The sequence below is a fragment of the Salvelinus namaycush genome, chromosome 14 (genome assembly GCF_016432855.1).
Source record: "Salvelinus namaycush isolate Seneca chromosome 14, SaNama_1.0, whole genome shotgun sequence".
Lineage (NCBI taxonomy): Eukaryota > Metazoa > Chordata > Actinopteri > Salmoniformes > Salmonidae > Salvelinus > Salvelinus namaycush.
This window is the reverse complement of record NC_052320.1, coordinates 19,420,276-19,435,476: the sequence shown is the minus strand read 5'-3', so window position 1 is coordinate 19,435,476 and position 15,201 is coordinate 19,420,276. Positions and strand designations below refer to the sequence as shown.

The 15,201-nt window shown below is 43.6% G+C and overlaps 1 protein-coding gene across 1 annotated transcript; it reads right to left on the bottom strand.

Moving 5' to 3' along the window:
• Window positions 1-8,849: 8,849 nt before the first annotated feature.
• On the bottom strand, window positions 8,850-14,876 carry LOC120059246 (solute carrier family 52, riboflavin transporter, member 3-A-like). Its single transcript, XM_039008147.1, has 4 exons — window positions 14,695-14,876; window positions 10,686-11,835; window positions 10,245-10,368; window positions 8,850-9,744 (listed from the first exon to the last, which is right to left on the bottom strand). Exons 2-4 carry the CDS (start codon window positions 11,702-11,704, stop codon window positions 9,532-9,534), a joined length of 1,356 nt encoding a protein of 451 aa, XP_038864075.1. The 5' UTR covers window positions 11,705-11,835; window positions 14,695-14,876; the 3' UTR covers window positions 8,850-9,531.
• Between the last annotated feature and the right edge of the window lie 325 nt (window positions 14,877-15,201).

Below are 15,201 nucleotides of genomic sequence, written 5' to 3'. Positions count from 1 at the left end.
GTGTTCCCCTCAGGCCACAGTGTGCTGAGTCAGATGCCAGTGACAAGGTCTTCCAGCTCTCCCTGCCTTCACCTCTCTCTGACAACTGAATTATTCATAAGGGCCAGAAAGACGTTGTTAGGGGCCTGGCTGCTAATTTCTCAATGGGGTTGTTGGCTGTCCTCACGCTATTTGCCAGAATGCATGTTTGGGAGGCTCGGATTTAAATGACTTGTCAAGATCTCCCCCAATGCTTTTTATTATCTATCCATCATCATACACAGAGTTCAAAATGTGGTCTATACATGCTGTGGAAGAAAACAGGATCAAGTTAAACTGTTACATAAACTGATAGGGCATTAACTCTTACATTTACAGTATACTACTCTCAAGGACATTGTGCCTGATCTGCTGGACGGTGTGTATCTAGGCCCTGTACTGTAGATTTATTGAGTGCACTCTCTCCCCACTGGATTCATCCAGCAACAGCAGCACAGGTCACTTTAAGGGTTGGGGACTTTGCCAATTGTCGTCAACAAAGAGAGTGTGCTTGTGTTTTTGTCCTTTCATAGCTAGCACCAAGCCGTAGCGGTATGCAGAGGTCAACATAGCATATGACATTCTTTCCTGCACCCTATATCTATCCAAATAATTAAGTAAATCATAGTAAAGTGAGGGCAACAGCCATGCAATATCCATAGACAAACATTGGCAGTAGAATGGCCTTACTGAAGAGCTCATTGACTTAATGTGGCACCGTCATAGGATGCCACCTTTCCAACAAGTCAGTTTATCACATTTCTGCCCTGCTAGAGCTGCCCCGGTCAACTGTAAGTGCTGTTATTGTGAAGTGGAAATGTCTAGGAGCAACAACAGCTCAGCCTCAAAGTGGTAAGCCACACAAGCTCACAGAACAGGACTGCCGAGTGCTGAAGCGCATAACGTGTAAAAATCGTCTGTCCTCGGTTGCAACACTCACTACCGAGTTCCAAACTGCCTCTGGAAGCAACATCAGCACAAGAACTGTTCGTCGGAAGCTTCATGAAATGGGTTTCCATTGCCGAGCAGCCGCACACAAGCCTAAGATCACCATGCGCAATGCTAAGCGTCGGTTGGAGTGGTGTTAAGCTCGCCTCCATTGGATTCTGGAGCAGTGGAAATGCATTCTCTGGAGTGATGAATCACACTTCACCATCTGGCAGACCGACGAACGAATCTGGGTTTGGTGGATGCAAGGGGAACGTTACCTGCCCCAATGCATAGTGCCAACTGTAAAGTTTAATGGAGGAGTAATAATGGTCTGGGGCTGTTTTTCATGGTTCGGGCCCTTTAGTTCCAGTGAGGGGAAATCTTAACGCTACATCATACAATGACATTCTAGACAATTCTGTGCTTCCAACTTTGTGGCAACAGTTTGGGCCTCAATAATGCTCTTGTGGCTGAGTGGAAGCAAGTCCCCGTGTCAATGTTTCAACAGCTAGTGGAAAGCCTTCCCAGAAGAGTGGAGGCTGTTATAGCAGCAAAGGGGGACCAACTCCATATTAATGCCCATGATTTTGGAATGAGATGTTCGACGAGCAGGTATCCACATATTTTTGGTCATGTAGTGTACTTTGTTTCTTATCATGAATCATTCTGCTTAGAGAAATAATGATGCAGGAATTAAGGAGACCGATCTATGAATAAATGAAGAACATAAATAATAAAATCTTGAAAAGACCACCACTTCTTATTGACTGCTCAACGTCCTCTGTTGGATACCAGGTATCAAAGTTCATCATTTCAATCAGAAAGCTGAAGACCACCCAAGGTAATTTCCCTTGAACTGAGTCCAAATAGAAGCTTTCATCATTGTTCTGGATATTATCACATTGCCTCCCGGGTGGCGCAGTGGTCTAGGGCACTGCATCGCAGTGCTAGCTGCGCCACCAGAGTCTCTGGGTTCGCGCCCAGGCTGGGCTGGGTTCGCGCCCAGGCTCTGTCGCAGCCGGCCGCAACCGGGAGGTCCGTGGGGCGACGCACAATTGGCATAGCGTCGTCCGGGTTAGGGAGGGTTTGGCCGGTAGGGATATCCTTGTCTCAGTATGTAATAAAATGTAATAAAATGTATGCACTCTACTGTAAGTCGCTCTGGATAAGAGCGTCTGCTAAATGACTAAAATGTAAAATATTAATGCAAAGCACCCCCATCATTTACGGTGGTCTGGTGGATAAATCATCACCTGTGGTCTTACCCTTTTAGAAGAGTCATACATGCAACTGTCCAAAACAACAGCCAAGCCCTTTTGGATCCTTGGTGAAATATTGTAACATTCAAAGACCTATACATTTCTTTGGAGGTGACACAAACACAGCACTTCACATTCAGAGCAAACCTTACAACACAGCCCCATCAAAAACCTGTACCAATGAACGCTAACGTAGGCGGAGATGATAACACCAGCAGGTGCTTAAGGACAAATAGGTAAACGCTGCATCAGCATAAAATAAATCAGTTATGCAAGGTATGCTACTGTTTTGCCATTTGTCAGATGTCTCACTTTTTTTTTAAGGTTACATTTTACATTAATAAAGTGGGACTTTGTTGGCAGCATTGGAATGGATGTCTAAGTATTTTTCCCCTGACCACCTCTGTTTGTGCTAATTACAGTCTCTGCATATGTTACCACCTTTATTTACTGCCTTCACCCACTTCAGACATCAGTTTAATAACTAGGAGTGGGAGAGATCTTAACCCTAAGGGAGGACCATCAAAGCCTATCCAACCCCCTTCTCACGCACCCACCCATCCACCCACACACCCCCTCTTTTCTCTATCTCTTCTCTCTTTCTCTGTCTCTCCCTCCCTCCCTCCCCCGCCCTCTCTTTCTATCGCTCTCTGTCTCTCTGCAGCAGATGGACCACCCTGAGGCAAGGCCATGAGGAGAGGGACCTGGTGAGAAGGTGGTACTGCTATATGAAGAATGAGATCAGGTGTGCTTCAACACAAAGATGCCTCCTGCTCTTTTCAAGTATACATGTTAGCCCCCAGACAAACTCCCGTGAGACGCAAATGACAGTGGCATCTGTGGCAGAAAATGACCCAACTACTGAGAATCTGGATAATTACATACTGTAGCGAGACCATTTGTTGCAGATAGAATCACTGTTGCACACAGGGACACTTGTTGTCCCTTAGCAATAAACATACATTTTCTAGGAAAGTTGGGAATAGTTCATGTTAAATTGCATACATTTGTCATTCATTAAACAGTTTGAGAGCTGCCAAAGGTAAAGTTTGCCAGAACTACCTCAGTCATATATCTCTGATGCCAATCCAGTCCTAGATCCATAAATATGTTTTCATATGGCTGAAGGTCAATTGAAAATTAGTTACACATATTATTATCAATCAGTAAGTACAATATCTACAAGAATGTAGCCTAGCCCCTATTTATTCTAAGAACAGCTACCAGTATCTCTCCTTTGAAATGTAGTCAATCATTACCCAACTGTAAGCTCACCAGCTGAGGCATTTCACTGTAACATATATAGCTAATATTACTATGATGGCCTGGTTGAGGACATATTATTTTGCACCCGACCTCCAGCAGATTAGTTGTATATTTACAGCACCAATAGAGCAGCAGATATTATGCACATACGATATACAGCTACACCTGGATGTAATCATGTCTTTTCTCTGTGATGCCACTCTGGCATGAGGGTCAGACTCATCAGACAAGCCCCCTGCCACTGTGGCTTCAAATATCAACCAAGGTGGTCTCCCCTTTATCTTCTCTTTTCTCCCCCTGCGCTGGTGAACACAATAATAGCCTTGCTGTGTTCATGTGCGCTCCATGTTAGCACTGTGGCTGTCAAAGGCCATCAAGCCCCTTTAAAGAATGGCAGCTCTCTGAAGTTGCCTCTTTCTGGAGTGGCCATTTTCCACATGACTGGTCCCACACACAAATGGGCTAGCTCAGCCTCTCCCGGGCTTGGCAACCTCCAGCAGTTGGTGCTCTAGGGAAAGGGGAGGGAAACTGGAGTGGAGAGGGCTCTCAGTGTTAATGGGAGGGTCGACATTAACATAATCATCTCCCTAAAGCGGCATCCAATATTGTTGCAACAAACAATACCTTGCTGGACCCCTCAGAGTAGGCATCATTAAATTCAATGCTTTTATTGTTGATTACCATAGATATAAAGGTTGTTTTACAGTGGAAAGGGTCATAATGCTACTGCAGCTAAATCTTGGCCCATGATCATCATAGCACTGCATGGGGAATGGTTAGCAATTCGGCAGGTATCCCACAGAAAGATAAAATTATCCTGGATAATGGAAAATGGTCATCATAAACACCATCCACAGGTCCTCTAACCCTTACGGGATCTTTCACCATGTTACTGCTTGCAGTATCATTTGCTGCTTGCTTGGTACTGTCAATGATCTCTGGAGTCTGCTGCTGTATTGAGCACAGCCTGGCATGTCAGCAGTGCCACTGTATCAATGTTAACCTGGCAACCCATCCTGAACCCATTTATGTAGTACAGACTGCCAAAGCCTCCTCACATAACTCAGAGCATCCGGAACAAAGACTATGTCCCAAATGGCACCCTATTCCCTATATAGTGCACTACTTTTGACCAGGGCCCATAGGGTGCCATTTGGGTCACAGACAGAGACAACACACCACAGGGATATACAGTATAATGATATCAATGATAATGAATGAAAATATCTGGTTGGCCAGCCACTTGGGCTTTGTGTCAACATTAACATCTGGCCCGATCAGGTGCGGTCCATCCCGACACTAAGACAGGAATCAACATTTTCATAAATCATTTCAAGGTGTCATCTTAAGGTTACAGGGCTAGCAGTGCATGACCAAAAGAATGTGGACACCTGCTCATTGAACATCTCATTCCAAAATCATGGACATTAATAGGGATTTGGTCCTCCCCTTTGCTGCTATAATTTATTTAACCTTCATTTAACTAGGCACGTCAGTTAAAAACAAATACTTATTTACAATGACGGCCTACTCCGGCCAAACCCGGACAACGCTGGGCCAATTGCGTGCCACCCTATGGGACTCCCAGTCACGAACAGATGTGATACAGCCTGGATTCGAACCAGGTACTATAGTGACGCCTCTTGCACTGAGATGCAGTGCCTTAGACTGCTGCACCACTCGTGAGGTCTTGAGTAACCATTCTACTGTCAACGTTTGTCTATGGAGATTGCATGGCTTTGTGGTCGATTTTATACACCTGTCAACAATGGGTGTGGCTGAAATAGCCAAATCCACTAAATAGAAATGATGTCCACATACTTTTTTATATACTGTATAGTGTACCACACACAAGTCAATTGCCTTTGAATTGCACAGACAATGCAAAGAAGCACTGTGAGGATTTCACTTTATAGACTTGTTATCTACCTTTTCTACCTTTATGGTTACAAAATAAGAACAACCTTTTCCCAAACAGTGATTATCATAGTACGTGTAACGGTTGTCCTCCTCCTCTTCGGAAGAAGAGGAGGAGTAGGGATTGGACCAAAGCGCAGCGTTGTTATACGACATGATATTTATTAAACAAGACGAAAACTAAACACACTTGAGAATATACAAAATAATAAACGAAGTCAACAGACCTGAACAAACGAACTTACATAAACACGAAGAACGCATGAACAGGTACAGACGACACAAACGAACAAACGAAACAGTCCCGTGTGGTGCACAGACACAGACACAGACACGGAAGACAATCACCCACAAACAAACAGTGTGAACAGCCTACCTTTATATGGTTCTCAATCAGAGGAAACGTCAAACACCTGTCCCTGATTGAGAACCATATAAGGCTAATTACCAATGACCTAAACATAGAAACACAAAACATAGAATGCCCACCCAAACTCACGCCCTGACCAACTAAACACATACAAAAATAACAGAAAACAGGTCAGGAACGTGACAGTACCGTAAGAATTTAAATACAGTACAAATCACTGACATTTTAGTAAACAGGCTTTTAGACAGATATCCATAAAGAATAGCTGAAAAAATTAGTCTATTTAGTTAGTCACTCATGAACGCTCTTCTATCAGCTGGGTAAGTGTAATAATTATCAGCGTTACAAGTTTTTCCATCCTCCCTACTGTGCGTCTCTATAATTGGTCCCATTACGTGGCACAGTCAGCCCTAGAACAAAGGGTTCCCAGAGAAGGGGGGGGTCATTCTAAACCCTGCAGAACCCATGCCACATTGACAAGCAGGGGGCATTTACATATGCTGACAGACTCGTCCCTTCCAAGGGTGGAGCGTTTGGCACTTCATTAAACTAACATCAATATCTGCTGATGAAAAAAAAGGAGCAGGCCAAAACACTGGGAGACACCATAGGGAAATGACAGAGGGCTGTAACGTTCAATCTCATTTTATGGGAGAGTATTATTTAAATAGAATTTCATATGTACCAGAGTACTAGTGTCTGAATATTGCCTTGTGTGTCTGTCACTAGATTGTCTGCAATTGGTTTCCACAAGCTGTTCACCCGAATATCAGCTGCCAGCATTTGTCTCCCTCTGGGATTGTTCAAGCAAAAATTTCCCCACGCAAATTTCCCCCACGTTCTGGATTTTGTTGATGTTTTGACAAAACTGCTTTATCATTTTTCGAGTGTGATTATGTTATTTTATTGCTGGTGGTATAGTAAATTGTTGTAATAATGCTAATCATTCATCCTTGAATGACTGTTGTTTTACCAACTTTACCAAGGGGATCCTACAATCAGTTACTGTGTCAGGCACAGGTGACGTATCTGTGGATTCAGCAACAAGGTAGATAGGATATCTATCTAGAGTTGTGGTTTAGAGTTCATTGCATTATAATTCCCTGAATTAATTCCCTGATTCTGTTAAAGAGGCTAAATCCCCCATTCAATTTGACGCGCTGCTCATTTATCTGAGAACTGGGATGGGAAGCGGCTGGGTGGGGTGGGGATTCGGTGAGGTGTGAGGGTGGGGGTCCACTCTGGGAGGTGTCGTCCTGACCAGATGGGCCTCTCAGTGGCGTAGTAAGAGTCCTCCTCACATGGCAGAAGAGACTGCAGGATCTCACAGGACCAAGACAGGGAATCCAGGTGGCCACAGTCCCTCCTGACCAGCTGGAGAAGCAATGGGCCATCTGACACAAAATTATACACTTTTCTTTTGCTGCTGATGCTGTGTGTTGTCAATGCCTCTCCTCAACACAAAAGCCCGGGCCAATCAAGGAATTTATCCAACGAAGCTAGCAGAAAATCTCTTAGTTGCACTCAGATATTCAGGGACGTTGTGAAGCAAAGCGAAACAACATTTGAATGCAAGATGAAGGCTATAGTGAGTAAGGGGCTGTGAAGTGCCCAAAAACGAAAAAGCAACCAATTTTTATATAAAATAAAAATGACATAGAGAAAAAAAATCTGATTCACCTTCAACTAAATGTAACACTTTATCCAGAACTACCCTTTGACAATTTCCCTTTTACATAACAACATCCAATAATGATGAAATAATTTGGGCTTATTTATTGTCAATGGTGTGAATAATTCACCGCAGTGATTTCAGGAAAAGGGGTTTTCCTTTCCTCAAATCCAAGTGAGAAAGTCGCATCTGCTCTTCGCCTGATCCTCATCTGATCCTCAGCTGACCCGGACTCCCGGAGGCAGGGTGGCCCTCATCTGATCGTCAGCTAACCCGGACTCCCGGAGGCAGGCTGGGGGTAATTGTCGCCCTCTTTCTTTATTATTTTTTTACTCAGACCCGGGGTCAGTGGAGCTCCCAAGTGACCAGCAATGGGGCCAACAGCCAACTAACTGCCTCCTCTACTCTGACTAACCTTAATTAGTGACCACCTCCCTGGGCTTCCCCTAAACCTGGGGCTGGGGGGACCTCTTTGTGGTCCTCAACTCATCTGAGGGGAAGGAGATAGACTGAGAGATAGAGACTGGTAGAACAACAGCTGCTGATGGGGACATCACTATCTGGTTCCTATGGAAGAGCAGCATCCTCCTGAGAGAAATTGCTGTAACCTACAGTAATCTGATTCTCACACATCCATGATAGCCATAGAATCTCTCGAAGCAACATTGTATGTGACTGAACACATGAGGTTAAACACATTAACTTGAACACATTAGCACATGATGATCTATAATGTATTTACAAAAACAATCAACAGTGCATATCATATGATGATCTTACATGGAATGCTCTTTCACACTGACACACACATGAACATAGAGATATAAAAGCCTTTATAGAACAAGTGTTGAATAGACAAAGTGTAATTAAATGTATTTTGTGTTGACAAGAGAATCTGCTGGGATGCCTGAATAATGCAAAGATTAGTTTTTTCTAACATGGTCTACTACCGCCATCTAGTGTTACAATCTGAAACATTCTAAATAGAGAAAACACCAGTGGGTTCAGCAGAGTGACCGTGATATACACTAAGTGTACATACAGAACATTAAGAACATATTCCTAATAATGAGTTGCACCCCCCCCTCCCCTTTGCCCTCAGAAAAGCCTCAACTTGTCGGGGCATGGACTCTACAAGGTGTCGAAAGTGTTCCACAGGGAAGCAGGCCCATATTGACGCCAATACTTGGCTGGATGTCCTTTGGTTGGTGGACTATTCTTGATACACACAGGAAACTGTTGAGCATGAAAAACCCAGCAGTGTACCTGGCGCTTACCACCATACCCCCGTTCAAAGGCACTTTTATCTTGCCATTGACACTCTGAATGGCACACATACACAATCCATGTCTCAATTGTCTTAAAATTCCTTCTTTAACCTGTCTCCTCCCCTTCACCTAGACTGATTGAATTAGATTTAACAAGTGACATGAATAAGTTTTCCCCTGGATTCACCTGGTCAGTCTATCTCATGGAAAAAGCAGGTGTTCTTAATGTTTTGTACACTCAGTGTAAATCTAAGGTTAATTCAATAATAAAAATGTTCATGGCACTATAATTAGTAATTACAAACCAAACATGAATCTGGATTCTGCTTGTCTCCTTAAATTCCCAATTATTCAACAAGTAATGGTTTAAAACCATACATTTGAAATAAGATAAGGTTATGAGGTTTATAATGCAGATATTTACAACAATTGCTCCAACACCCTTGAGTGTAGGTTGTGAATCATACTGCATAGAAATACATACAATTATTAACTGAACAACAGTTTGAAATCTTATGCTTTACTCCATTGATCCACGTGGATTTTTTTCTCACCACAGGGTGCCCTTGAAGACATACTTAGAGTCCAATCTCTAATCTGAGGCCAGATACGTCATTGTCTCGTCATTGTCTTTTCCTTGACCCCCACATTATTCACACATCACCCCAGTGGGTATAGGTACTAGCAGGTACTCCTGTCCAGGGGGTGTACTTGTACATCAAGCTGCATCGCACTACAGAAACAAGAGATAAACTCCTGCCCTAGGGCCGTTCTGGCTCGGACAAGGCTACTTACCAGTGGGTATGTTAGTGTCTCAGGTATAAGTCATCATCATAAAGGGCACCTAGTGTTGCAGAAGTCTCCTGACTCGAACAGGTTGCAGACATTGACCAAAGGGAACATAATGGCAGAGCCAAGCAGAGAGCCTGTCTGTGCCGCTGCTCCACACCACACCAGGGCACTGTGGCTCTCGTCCCTCAGGATGACACCCACCATTACCTTCACATAGGACATGGTCCCCGTGAAGAAGACCCACGACAGAACCTGAGGATTACATTGTGACTTTATTAGTTAGGTAACACGTACGATTCAAGTGTAAGAATTCAAGTGCCCTAGCACGACATACCTGATCCTATACTAATCAAAGGTTTAATGATCAGTTGATTAGTGGAATCAGATGTGTAGTGCCAGAGGAAAAACTAAAATGTGCACCCAAACTCGGTCCTGGGGCCCCCCGGGTGCATGTCCCCCCCCCCCCCCCCCCCCCCCCAGCACTACATAGCTGATTAAAATAATCAAAGCTTGATGATGAGTTTGTTATTTGAATCATCTGTGTAGTGCTAGGGCAAAAAACTAAACATGCACCGAGTGGGGGCCCCAGGACCGAGTTTGGGAAACCCTACCATAAAGGACCGCAACAACTTTGTTACCTTTGCTTTTCTTGAATACCAAGGATCAATAACTGTGACAGTTTGATAGATAAGTGTTTCTTAGAAAGTGTCTCTAGACTGAGGCCTATTTCTACAGGTGGAGTTGTCACTCACTATGATGGTTTTTCCCAGTGCAGAGCCTTGTAGTACTGGACATGGACTCATGGCGGCCATGGCCATGTTGTATCCTCCAAAGATTGAGCCCAGGAGACACAGTACACCCAGCAACACTAGTGACCTGAGCGCAAAACAGGAAACCAGAAAACAGTTTGTTAACTGTATATCTGGAGAATGTCATTCAACATAAAGATAACCACTGAGATTGCTGCAGTGATGGGTAGCTGAATGTCTATGTCAGTGTACAAACAATATCTATGTTCACCTGAGAACGCTGTAAAAAATGGTTACTTATTGAACAGCAGGAAGCAATTTCTGCACATAATGCTGTCAAAGCTGAGATAATAATACATATTGATTTGAGTGTTTGTCCATAAATGCTTGTTGTTGCTTTATCGTCAATAAAAGAGGAAAGCTTGAGGCTATTTGGGGTTTTACCTTTTAGGAAAGAACAGGGCGACTATACAGGCCACTGGGTTGGCACAGGATGCCAGAGCCGCCGACAGGTGATAAGCCAGGTTACCGTAGGGCATGCAGGAGTACGTCTGCACCGAGGGCAACAGGCCGTTGGTTGCCCCGTTCACACAGACCACCATGAAATAGATAAAAGCTAACTGATAAACAGAGTGGCCTGGTTTAGCCAGCTGTGGCCTAGCCTGACCTGATTCCTCACTGTGGGGTTTTGGGTTAGAGTTCTGCTCGTCGGTTACCACTCCAGGGTTGTCGAGACCGAAGCAGACCGACGCCACTGTGTCAGTGTCTGAAACCAGGTTCTCTGTGGACAGTTCAAAGCTGCGTGGGAACCTGTTGAGGGCAGAGAACGCCAGCAGGCTGATGCACATCATCGCCGCCAAGAAGAAGAAAAACACCTCCGTGGAAAAGTTGGGCTGTAGATACTGGGTCTGGACAATGTACATGTCCTTTTCAGTGAGGTTACCAGAGGACTGAGTGCCATTTACACACTTGGCCATGCCGACGCCCTGGCCAAGAGCAACTAGACCAGGGATAAAGCCACTCAGGCCCTCTCCAATGAAGTAGGTGGTGATGTAGTGGGCTGGCAGCTGCATCATGAAGGGCAGGAAGGTAACAGAGGAAGTACAATCCACCAAGGCCAGGAAAAGGGTTAGAATAAAGAAGACTGTGCTCCGTGGTGCCGTTGCCACAACCGTGGTCTCATCCCAGAAGAACGCCAACAGTACACAGGCCAGGATGCCGATGGACAACACACTGTAGATGACAGCGCTCTCCCTCAGACGGCCCGGACACAGCTTGTGCATGACAGTGACCAGCAGAGGCCCCAGGTTGGCCAGCTGGATGATGACTGTCAGGTAGGATGGTAGCTCCCAGCCCTCGGGGAGGGTGTTGACAATGAGGGGGAGCTCCACCCACAGGCCGTTGACAGCCACCCAGGAGCCCAGGCCGAAGCAGCAGGCCAGAACATGGACCAGCAGAGACATGGCTGTATTGTAGCTGGTCCCAGTCAGGTCAGGTCAGGTGAGGTGAGGTGAAGTAGTCTTCTGGAGGAACTTCAGATCTGAAGTGAAGATATATCTGGTTGAACAGTTTCAACCTGGCCAGCCTTCAGAGCCTAGAAAAAGAGGAAACTAGATATTATCTTAACAAATACTGAAAGTCAGTAGCGGTGCGTGAGCAACCTCTGTCCAGTGAAGTCCACAAAGCATATTGCATGTAACAAACAGTTACATGACCTACAGCATGGTCAAGCAAGTTAATGTTTCTGATATTTTCAGACTACTAAACTAAACAACTATTGAGTTAGAACTAATGAGAGTTACTGCAAGTTGCAAAGAAAACAGGAGCTACCTCCACTATTCCAGAACCATTTCATCTTCAACATTTCAACATCATCAAATAACCTACTGTATGCTTAGTCTAATACAGTGACAACTAAAAGATATCAAAAACAACTTAGTCCAATCAATGTAAGCTAAATATGCTGTGGCTGTCCATGGTTCTGCCATCGTCCTCTCTTTCATGTTGACGAAACGGTCTATGACTGTGTTATACAGTACACGCTTTTAGTTTTTGTTGTCCTATGCTACCTGGCTAGAATGCTTGCTCGCTAGCCTAACTTCCTTTATTGGGCAACGATGAGCCAGCTAGTTAAAATTAGCCTACTATATCTAGCTACATACTGAACTTCCATCCTCTAAGGGCCAGGGGCACAATGTATGAACTAATGGTTGGATCAGAATCGCCATTATAATCAATGACCAGTACAGAGAATTAAGTTAAACCACAAGTCTAAATCCCTGTCTCCATCCATGGCTAATTTAGGAAAGAGACGATTCTAGGTAGCTAGCTAGCCACTGGAGGACAACGACACAACGAGATGCAACAATTCAATTGAATTCCATGAATACACGCCACTGCTTAAAGACACTGCTGCTAAAACTATCAAGCTAGATCGAGGATGAAATGAGTAGGACAATAATAATATTTGTAAAATGTTTTAAGTATTATAGTACCAAATCTCTCTGCAAGGATCTATCAACAAGTAGGCCTAACCCTAGCCTAGACCAGGGGTTCCCAAACATTTTCACTCAGGCTCCCCTTCCAGCATTGGGGAACACTGGAAAACTGCTGATGCACTATCAATTTTAAAATTGCACCTTGTGCATTATTGCAACTTTCAGGAGTAAGTTGAAAGCCAGACTGAGTTCCTTTTTTATTTTTGGGAACTACTGGCCTAGACCATGACCATCATTACTGTATAACCAAGAGTAAATATCACATTGTTATTGTGGGTTTACAAATCAAATGATCAGTTTTGCCTTTTAGATCATAATGAATCAGATTAAATAGAAAGATTCTAGATCAGCACTCCTACTCTGAGACTCTTTATGGATATGTGCCCTGTTATTGAATGTGCATTCATTTTGTCATTGGAATTTGATCTTTAACTTTTTGCCAAACAGCTTTTAACCCTACTGTTTTACACTTTAGCTGTGAGTCACACAGGGTGAAGCAACCTGGCATAAGCAGATCTAGGTCAACTGGTTCAACTCTGACGCTCTCTGTGTGCCCTGTAATTTATGCACAGGGTGTTGTTGCTCAAGGGTGCAAATGTCACACGTCCAACTTTGAAATGACTGGTTTAGTTAATTAGTTACACTTTGATTACCTAAATGATATACTGTATGTTAAATTTAAAAAATAAATGTAAGTCAAGGACAACTATCTAACTAACTGTGTAGATGGAGTAGTGAGAATCAGATGTATTGTATTTTTCATTTATACAGAGATGAAACCATGAAACCTTGAGACAATACTAGCAATTGTAACAGAGAAGTATTCAGTCTACTCAACGCATTCTTCTTACATGTCAAGCAGCTGAAGGAATTTTCACTTCCCTAACACTTCCCTCTAGAAACACAACGTACCATATGGCTGTGGGGGCCAGCCGGATGCCTAACTACGACCCAGATCATACAGGACACACACTTCTCAGAGGCCTCAACTCGTGACAATCCAAACCTTGAACTGGCTCAAGCTGCTGAACTTCACTCTCTGTACCCAAAGTAGCAAATGTTTCACTCTTCTCATTGTTCAGCTAAACATTTTATCAGTTTCATATCAACCATTGTCTGTAACGATGCCATGTATACACAATTAAGAATGACTATATTAGTCTTGAGACATAATTTGCTTTATATTTACTGGCTGTGGCTTTTAAGGAACTGGTGTTATTAGCATGTGTATTTCCGCATGACCACCTGCACCTCAAAGCTCTGTATTAAAACTTTTACTTCTGGAACTCAAGTCTCCTCTTTTACTTTAAAAAAGTTAACATTGTTACTGCACAATGGAAAAGTCTAAGAGGGATCCTTGGGAAGTCTAAGTGGGAACCGACGTCACTTGAAATTTAAAATGGTCCATTTAAATTTAAAACAGTTAAAGTAAGGGTTAAGGGAAGGGTTAAGGTTAGGGGTTGAGGTTAGGAGTTAAGGTTAGGAGTTCAGGTTAGGAGTTAAGGTTATGGTTAGGGTTTAGGGCAGGGACATCCCAAGGATACCACTTAGTACAATTTAGTTTACATGGCCCTGCTGATTTCCTATCTCTGCTAGTGAAAATCAGACAGGCATTTAGCTTCCACACAGGATTTCATGATGTTCGGCCTAACAAATGAGACAATGTCAGAGCCAATACCATCACATACTGTGTATCTGGCTTACAAAGCACCAATGTGTTACAGTAATGTAGATGGTCAGTGTGAACTGCAAGAACTTTCATTTCATATTGATCACTATGATCTTTTGTCAGGGGAATGGATAATCAGAATCTGCCTGAAAAATACCTTCTTTACAATATTGATTTGAAATTGATACACTTTAACTTCCATGATTGTTCCATTGCATGACCATAAGGCAATATTACATTTCCAATACAGCTCATAGGAACCAAGAAGATAAAAAAGTATACTCACAGGTTTCTTGAGCTACTGAATGGATGCCTTATTGAGGAATCCAACATCCTTCCACTCTCATCTTATATACAGACCTTTGGGACAATGCCACTGGCTTCTCCTTCACACACAGGCCGGAGGAGAACTAGGGAACTAGTGCCTTGTGGGTAGTTCAGAGTCCAGTCCAGCAGTCAGCTCCACCGTGTAAGAGTAAACTGAGCAGCTGTGCAGCTGTGTCCTTTTTAAATCTGTACAACAGCCATAAAGTTAGATACATAGTAGAGATGGGACGTCCCCTTTCCTCTGCCTGCCCAGCCCCGAGAGACTAATGGGAGACCTAAGGTCCCTCATCTCATTCCACAATTATGTGAATGGGAAATTCAGGAAGAAAGCGAGGTTGCTTATATCAGAGGTAGTCAGGTAATACAACCCAGGGTGTGTGTGTGTTTGTGTGTGTGTAAATGATTGGGATGTGGTATGGTCATTTTAATCATAACAATAATATCCAATAAAAATCCATCTGTTTAT

What these genes read in the sequence shown, in the direction of transcription:
- LOC120059246 (XM_039008147.1), bottom strand. Translation starts at nt 11,704, where the DNA reads ATGTCTCTGCTGGTCCATGTTCTGGCCTGCTGCTTCGGCCTGGGCTCC. An exon ending in GCCCTGTTCTTTCCTAAAAG is followed by an intron (nt 10,369 to 10,685) that starts GTAAAACCCCAA and finishes TTTTGCGCTCAG; the next exon opens with GTCACTAGTGTTGCTGGGTG. An exon ending in CACTGGGAAAAACCATCATA is followed by an intron (nt 9,745 to 10,244) that starts GTGAGTGACAAC and finishes TGTAATCCTCAG; the next exon opens with GTTCTGTCGTGGGTCTTCTT.